The 8,257-nt window shown below is 47.2% G+C and overlaps 1 protein-coding gene across 1 annotated transcript; it reads right to left on the bottom strand.

Annotated features, from left to right (window-relative positions):
* Window positions 1–484: 484 nt before the first annotated feature.
* Window positions 485–8,244, bottom strand: FGF16 (fibroblast growth factor 16). The gene is made up of 3 exons (XM_010191574.1): window positions 7,968–8,244; window positions 3,164–3,267; window positions 485–1,089 (listed from the first exon to the last, which is right to left on the bottom strand). The coding sequence occupies exons 1-3, from the start codon at window positions 8,242–8,244 to the stop codon at window positions 844–846; spliced, it is 627 nt and encodes a 208-aa protein (XP_010189876.1). The 3' UTR covers window positions 485–843.
* Window positions 8,245–8,257: the final 13 nt, after the last annotated feature.

Below are 8,257 nucleotides of genomic sequence, written 5' to 3'. Positions count from 1 at the left end.
GGGTTAATTGTTAATGAGTGCCAAAAAAAGGGCTAGCAAGAAATCTACAATATAAAGACAATTTTATTGCCCGTAAGCTCTTAAAATTCTTTTTTTTTTTTTCCTTTCCTGTTTCAGTAGGACCTTATTCTTCCTCATGAAAATCCGGTCATAGCATCTCTCATTAAAAATAAAATTATTTTGAAATAAATAAATATATAAAATAAATATCATATACATTTTATAAATAGTTTTTGTCCTTATGCACAGTATCCATGCTTACATCTGCATAATGCTCCTTGCCCCACTCCCACCCCAACAGCAGGAAAAACCCCACGCATCAGGACCAGTCCATGTAGCATCGTCCACGTAGCAAACTTCGGGCTGCTGAAGCAGGGTACCACTCGAAAGGCTTTTTCGTAGCAGGTAACCACCACCCCCAGCTCAGCAGCAGCATCTGCAGCAGTTCTGTGGTCTTTTATTTTCTTTCCTTCTCTTTATAGTATTTTATTTTCCCCCTTGGTGATCAGGTTTGCTCACCTGCTTGTTCCTTTAAGCAACCATAACATTGAATATTCGGCCTCTCTTGTAGCAACCGGGTGAAGAAAGTGAATGAAAATGTAGAGGTTTATGTATTTATGAATGAAATGTACAGATCCCTCCCGTCCCCTACCCCCGCCCCATAAATAACCCAGGTTCGATATATGCCTGAAACCAGGAGGAACAGCAGTGTCTGAACTCAATGGAAATGCTTTCCTACGTCGTCTATGCTTACAGGAACGGTGGAATGACTATGAGTGCCATGCTCGGGGAAGAAGCTCGGGAGACCACGTGCGTGCGCTGACGGGGCAGCTGCAGGAAACATCACCTGTAGTGGAAGAGGTCTCTGTACATGGCGGGGATTTTGGCAGGGTCCACAGGCCTGGGTAAGAAATGGGTGAATTTCTGGTGTCTCTTAGTCCTGTACCCCTCGCGAGGGGAGCCGTCCTTGTTCAGAGCCACGTAGTAATGCCTCTCTGAGTCAGGGTGCTTGTAGAGGGTGGAGGCGTACGTGTTGTACCAGTTCTCTTCAAACTGCTCGCGAAAAACACACTCCCGGGTGAGCTTCTTCTGCGTTGGGGGAGAAAAAGACATTTATGTCAAAAAAAAAAGAAAAACTATGTAATTTTTTCCTCCTTCCATCTCTTTATTTTCCTATAATTTCCCAGCTACCTTCTGCTTTGAAAGTAAGACCCTATGCATGCTGCACTGTGAATGAAAGCATTCCTTGGGGCTTTCATCTCCTGCCATAGCACGGCCCGAGCATCTCTAACCCTGAGGAAGATTTACGGCAGCGATTGGTGATGTGATGAGGGCACTGGTTCCCATCCCATCCCATCCCAAGGGGGACAGGGGAGCCCTTCCAGATGAAAGGCAGCCTGCCGTCGTGGGATGCTGTGGCACCACAAGCACTGTACCTACACCAAAACCATTCGGGTAGGGTACGGGTCTTATCTCCGGCGTACAGAGCACCAGGTCAGTGCTGTTGCCTGCAGTGGATGTTTTGTAATCGGAGCCAGGAGCTCACCTGCACTCAGAACCTGTTTTGATCGTTTTGCTGCTCATTAAATAAACCCCAAGGCGAGGCACAAGCCCTCCAAAATCCTGCACCACAGCCGCTGCCAGCTGAGACCAGGGCGATGGGGAGCCATGTGTTTCTCTTCCCAGATCCATCCATAAACACAGACTTTTTCTTTTCTTCCCCTAGGATACCATCTACTCTGAATACACTGGAAACTACTGATGGGCTGAACTGCTGTGCTGCTACTTTGTCCCAGTTTAGCTGCCCATCACTGGGCTGTTTGGAGGTACAGTGTCTGTGTAAAACATTTGGGGAGTCCAGGTTGGGTCCGCAGGGTGCAGTTTCTTTCTTTCTAAGCCCTGGGATGCCCCCACTGAGCCCAACTCTGTGCAGGCAGCGTGCAAGGTGTGACTTGTGCTGCTCTATAATAAACCTAATACTAATAAAACAATAAACTTGCTGCAAATTTAAAAGTACCGCTGCACTGTAATCTCCTACAAGACCATTGTAATGCTAATGCTGTTGTTGGGTGCTGTTTTATCGACCTTTAATTAAGAACACCATAGTGGCTTTTGATTTTGAAGAGGCCTCAGCGCCCAACCCACATATCGCAGATTTTAAAGCTCTGGGGTTATCTGGGGACCTAGCCCATGCCTCCTGCATGGTCTGGCTCAGGGGTTTGCATCCCTGCTGTGCAGGATGCAGCGACAGAGGAAACTCCCACGACTGCATCCTCAGGTCAGTTCTGTTCCCAGATGAAGTGGTGCAAAGCATTACCCTATTTTTGTTTCTGTGTCGTAACACAAACACAGGCCTTGGGATTTAATTAACCCATCACGAAGCTGTTGGTTCATCACAAGGTTTGAAAGCAGAGGGGAACATGCAGTCCTGCACCCTCCTTTCCAGCAGCAGGAGTAAAAGCTGTGACTCTGGAGCTGCTGAGCGGCCTCGGGCTTTGCTGTGAGGGTGGAGGCTCCAGCTCTGAAGTTTGTTGCAAGATCTTCTGTGATTTATGGCATCCTGGTGATTTTACTTGTTATCTGTCCTGCAGGTGTGAAATTTAACCACTGTCTCTGCATTTAAGTTCTGTTTAGAGTAGTTATTATAGAAATGAAGTGGAAAAAGAAGTTATCTGTGCATGTTGGTATTTGATTATTTCATCATAACATCAGTAACTGCATCTTAAGTAGCAAAAGGGTCTGCGGCAGCCTCAGATGGGGATGAGCAAAGGTTTCCTGAAGGCTTCTCTGTATGTAGAGTACACAAGTTTAAATTTCCACACTATAAAACTGATTTGGTTAGAGGAGGTATGTGCCTTCTGCTTTGGTTTAGAACCGGTTTATGTTATTTCATTCTAAATTTACAATCCTTAAAAATCAATGTCCTCACACAGGGTAGTGCTGTGATCAAGGAAGAGGCATTTTTAAAAAAATCACGTGCAGGTGACTTTGGTAAAACATGGAAAATTTTAGGCTGAAAAGGGGTCTTCTAGAAAATGACAAGCAACCTCCCTAAATGGAGTTGTGGAGAACGTTATAATAAATTAACACAGACAACAACTGCAGCTTCCGTTAGTTAAAGAGTTGTGACATAAACGTAAACCTGCACAAAACCATCACTCACCGACCCGTAGAGTTCGCCTCTCTCGTTCATGCCGAGGTAGAGTCCTGAGTCCACCCCACGGATGCTCACCAGCCCCACGGCCAGGCTGATAAACTCCAGAATCCCTGGAAGAGAAAAAAGTCCCAATCACACAGAGAATAAAACCAACAGCAGGCCCTGGTGACAAACATGAACCAGCCTTTGCAGACCCTGTCTTCCTTATTTATAACGACAGAGTTTTAAAATCTGTAGTCCAATATGCATGAAATCTTTGCATTATCACTTTAGACCTCTCCCCAGCATTGTGAATTTGAATTCCCCAAGAGAAATTACCTCTGTTACTGAGAAAAAGTTTGCTAGGTTTTCTTCTTCTTGTTGTTTTTTTCTTTTTCTTGTTTTTTATTGTTTTTTTCCTAATTCTCACCAAGAAGACAGATACAGAAACTTGTGCCTGGCCACTAGAAATCCCAGAAGGCTGTGACCACGCTGGGTTTTATCCTTCACCAAAAGGAGAGCGATTTCTGTCACCACAGGGCTGCTGGTTTGAGATGACAGTCCCACGTGTTTTAAAGTGATGCATTCAATAAAGATCAGCGAAAAGCACTGGAAGAGATGTCTGGGGGGGCCATCTTCATCCTGGTGCCCCTAAATGTCCGTGCAAGCTGCAGGGATAAAATCCAACACCAAATGTATGCAGGTAGAAATTCAATTTAGTGCTGAAGGGGGTTTTCACCCTCCTAGCGCATAAGCGGACAAGACATCTCCATTGACAGGAGGACAAAGTGGCTCCAACCTTTAGTGTGGCTCCAGGCCTTTTAATATAGCTCCCAAAGCAGAGCAATTGCGGCTCTGATCAGGTTACCTCCCAGCGTTCCTCTTCAAACCACGACTTGAGTCTAAAACCACCGCGTGACGAGCGGCCACGCGAGCTGGCTGACTTCAGTCGCAGCTTGGGACGTGTCTTCTGCTGGGCCAGGTGGGGATGCGGTAACTCGCAGACATAACTGCATCACTGCCTAAATATAGGCCAGACCAGATGGCGATGGACACCTCTGTCCCAGTTCGCTCAACACAGACTCACCAGTCTACGCTGGGTGCAAGAAGTGCGATTCCTGCCTCCTAGCAGACGTTTTGGCTGCCTTTCGCCCTGCCTGCCCTGGTAAGGAGCAATCCAGGAGCAGCATCTGGGTCTTCCCTCTGTGAGCGGGTGGATGAGACATCCCTCATCTGGTGCAGACTGGGTGAACACTTGCTGGTTTTGCAAATGACATTTCTCCAAGGTGTGCCCATGACAATCTCTTCTGACTTGCTGTATTCCCCTTTCCTGATCTCCGAGTGGCACTTGGAGATGTGCACAGATGCTGACTATGTTGAAATAGCATTAAGAACGTAACTGAAACCCACGAAAGTCAGGAGACAGAGTGAAGGCTGAAAAAAATGTGGGCAGACATCCATCCTGTCCTTAACTCACTCCAATTGCTCGACAAAATTGCAGTGTCGTACATCTGATCTCCAGCAGCACAGGGAGCGGCCGCTGGGGCCGGCTCAAGAATTTGCTTTCCAGTTGCAGTGGTGTGTTTTTGTGGTAGAACATGCTTTTTATTTCCTTTTTCTTTTCTTCTTACCCCCAGGACTTGCATTTTTTTTTCTTGCTTTGGTTATTCATTCTATTTGTTCCTAGGTAATATTTGGAGAGATTTGATTAAGACTCTGACTGGATTCATTTACCACCAAAGCACTAATCTCCTGAGCTTTGCTGTGGCTGGACCTGTGCGCTCTCGCCTTACCAAAAACCATCCCTCAAAGAACAATTCAGCTCCTTGCACCTGTCCCTCCTTACACGACTGTGTAAGGAGCAGGGGTACAGAAACATCAGGTGTTGTATTAATGGCTACAAACTTAAAGCTTCAGCTAAAAACCTCAACAACTGTTCAGCAACAGGTGTGCTTCAGTCTGAATGTCCAAATCTGCAACAAAACTTTCTCTGGAGGTTTCACCAGCTTCTGCAGGAGACTGCGTTACAGATCCATGAGCAGGTTCGTACCCCAAAAGAGCTTCCTTTGCTGCCTTTATCAGTCTGTGCTGCAAACTCAAGGCCTTTGTCGCTCCTTGCAGTTATCACCGTTGGTGTCACTTGTTTGATGCTGCTATAAAACAGGCAGGAGGCAGAAAAGGAGCAATTCCTCCTGGCAGGGATTTTCCTGGCAAATTTATCTCGGTTTCCTTCTCAGAAGGATTTGCACAGGGGCTCTAATGTCAGTCCAAGCCCCCTCCCGATTCTGACCGTCCTTTATGTCTTCGTACAGGCAGGTTCTTGGCCGACGCAGTGCAAACAAATTCTTGAAAACGCTTTATTCTCTGGGATGACTTAGGCGGAGCCACCAGTTCAGAGCGCAAATTTGGGTACTTCTCTAGTGCAAGACTGAGCTTTCTTCCAACGATCTTGGGGGGCTTCACCAAGTTTTGTGTTAAGCCTCCTCTAGGAAAAATAAGCTGCGCCCCCTTGTTCTTGCACAAATCTGTATTTTTACGAGTATAAAAAAAAACAACAACAGGTGGGATTTGGGAAGGTTCCAGTCCTCGACGGATGAGAGGGAACATTTACTGTGACACCGTCCATCTTTTCCTTCCAGCACTGAGCCAGAGATGCAACGTCAGGATCCACCCTAAATCCCATGCGGGGCTGGACGCGTGCCTCTGTTGCACCATCCCCAAAAGCCATCCCCAGAGCACGTCCATTGTCCACTTAGGAGATCTTGGAGCACCTTCCAGCCACGTGGGCTTGATCCACCCAACCACCACACTGGATTTCCAAGTGTTTCCCCAGACGCCCCTAGGTTTAAGGCAGCTTTCAACATGTTCCCCCAAACCCTCGTGTAGCTCCGTATCCCTCCCCGCAGTTTTGCAGCTCCCCAGGATTGCTCCGGCTGCCTATTTCTGTAATCAGTTACCACTCTCCAACTGCTGCATGCAAAATTTAGGAATGCATCTATACATGATATCCTAATACAAACCATACCAGTAACATTGGAATTTAAATATTCATGGCTACTGAATGCAGATGGTGAGCGCTGTGTGCCAATACGTTATTGCTTTGAGTCTCCGCTGAAGCCAGGTTTGGTCCAACTTTATCTGAACACGAGGATTCCAGTCTAATCCTTTGGGGCTTTGTCTTGCAATTACAACAAATAACTATTTATTTTACACTGCCTCTGGGAAAACCCTGAAGCAAAAAACTATAATATTTTATATCTGAAGTCTGGTCTAGTTTATGTAGCTGGATGCTGACTGCTAAAACACTTAGGGAATGCCAGTGTTTCAATTTATTGAATACACTGTGAGACTTAAGCTTAAGCATGCAAAATTCATGAAAAGTTTTAGCCCATTTAACATATTTTTCCAAAGTTTGTTTGGAAACACGCTTATTTTACGCAATCTTTAGGAAAAAAATGGAACTAAGACAAATGCTGCCAATTGAAACTGGCTGTTTACTTGTATAAAGATAAGTAAAAAGAACTGATAGAAATACTATGTGGCAGACTGAACTAAAACCAAACAGATGCACTGGGTTTGCATTCAGTTTACCGTAGAAACCCACCACGTATTGCAGCATGAAAGGTTCGAAGATGCATGGTTTTTGGGAGGTAATTAAAGAATGCCAGCCCCATGAGTACCTGACTCTGACCCACGGGCTATGACTTTCTTGTTGATTTAGGCAGGGACACGCTATGCATGCACCTGGTGTTAATGGAAAGTGCAGGACAGAGATAAGCTCCTTCAATTGTTCCAAAAAAACTTGCCTTACACCACCACCACCAGCAGCAGCGGTGTTCCGGCGGTATCAGAAAGGACTGGTTGCAAACAAGTTAAGGGAAAAAAAAAAATTTAAAAATTCCTTCCACTGAGGAGTTAAATCGCTTGAAAAACTATAAAAAAAGTCTCGCGAGCACTTCTTGCAACCTGTTGACAACATAGCAGAGATCACTGGCATGGGACTTGCTGATAGCTTACACAGACACCTGCGCTAGATGCCGAAGTAGCGGGAATTTCTCTTAGCTGTGCTCAAACTTACTGTACTTCTTCGCTTGTGGCTTGGGATGCATTTTTTGAAGATTACATAGAGTCTCATTAGAGATCCCTGCTCTTGTGCAACACCGATACAGGCGCTGCCGTCTCCCAGCCGTATTATCCCGGGCAGCAAGGTAAATCCAGGGTGCTCTGCCTACTGCTCCATCTTCTCCCTTCTTGCCGAGGTCCCCCTTTGGTTTCCCCTTTCCTGTCCAACCCCCTCCCCACACAGAGCTCCTGACGCCCCTCCAGCCAACCTGCTCCCTCCCGCTTTGGGGAGTTGCTCTTGTAACAAAATTCATGCAAGTAAAAGAAAGCAGTGCACAAGTATCTGCGGAGACCAAAAAAAAAGGAGGGGGAAAGCCACAAAAAAGCAAGGAATTTGTTTTTCCAACATACTGTCTCCTTTATTTTGCCTCCCACACAGCTAACTTCAGAGGCACAGCTAGAGACGATCATCCCCTCCCTTTTCTAAAAAATTGTAATTTTTTACCTTTTTTTCCTCTTTTTTTTCCTTCCTCCCCCCCCGCTAAGGGATGTTTTTTGTGCACCTGCAGAAGGGCTGAGCGCTGGGGAGAGTAGGAAATTGGAAATAAAAAAACTCCCGCATTGCTAGGGAGTGAGCACATTTGTTTAGGAGTCTAATTATATCCGTCCCGGGATGATTTATATTAGCGGGCTAATTAGTTCTGTACGCGGGGCACCTGCTCCCGGCCCGGCCGGGCTCCCCCCAACCCCGGCCCGGGCCCCCCCTTACCGAAGCGGCTGTGGTCCTGCCGTGTACCGTGCGCCGTGCCGTTGGGGAAGATCTCCAGGTGGAAGCCGGTGCGGCAGTAGAGCTGCCGGCGCCTCAGGATGCCCTTGAGGTGAGCGAAGTCGGTGGGGGAGCCCCGCTGCAGCCGCCCCTCGATCTGCCCCAGGCGCTCGTTGAGGAAACCGGGGGAGTCGGCGAGGGGCAGCCCGGCGCCCAGCGCGGGGGGGAAGCCATGCAGGTCGGGGTCCAGGGCGCCCAGGAAGCCGCCCACCTCGGCCATGGGGCCGCGGCCC

The sequence above is a fragment of the Mesitornis unicolor genome, unplaced genomic scaffold (genome assembly GCF_000695765.1).
Source record: "Mesitornis unicolor isolate BGI_N332 unplaced genomic scaffold, ASM69576v1 scaffold37479, whole genome shotgun sequence".
Taxonomy (NCBI): domain Eukaryota; kingdom Metazoa; phylum Chordata; class Aves; order Mesitornithiformes; family Mesitornithidae; genus Mesitornis; species Mesitornis unicolor.
Note: the sequence above shows the minus strand (reverse complement) of the source record. Positions and strands in the feature narration are given on the sequence as shown.

Bases quoted from the DNA above. Each gene is read 5' to 3' on its own strand.
- FGF16 (XM_010191574.1), bottom strand. From the start codon at position 8,244: ATGGCCGAGGTGGGCGGCTTCCTGGGCGCCCTGGACCCCGACCTGCAT. The intron at 3,268-7,967 runs GTAAGGGGGGGC...TTTCTCTTCCAG, and splicing joins GCAGGACCACAGCCGCTTCG to GGATTCTGGAGTTTATCAGC. The intron at 1,090-3,163 runs GTGAGTGATGGT...CCCCCAACGCAG, and splicing joins GAGGCGAACTCTACGGGTCG to AAGAAGCTCACCCGGGAGTG.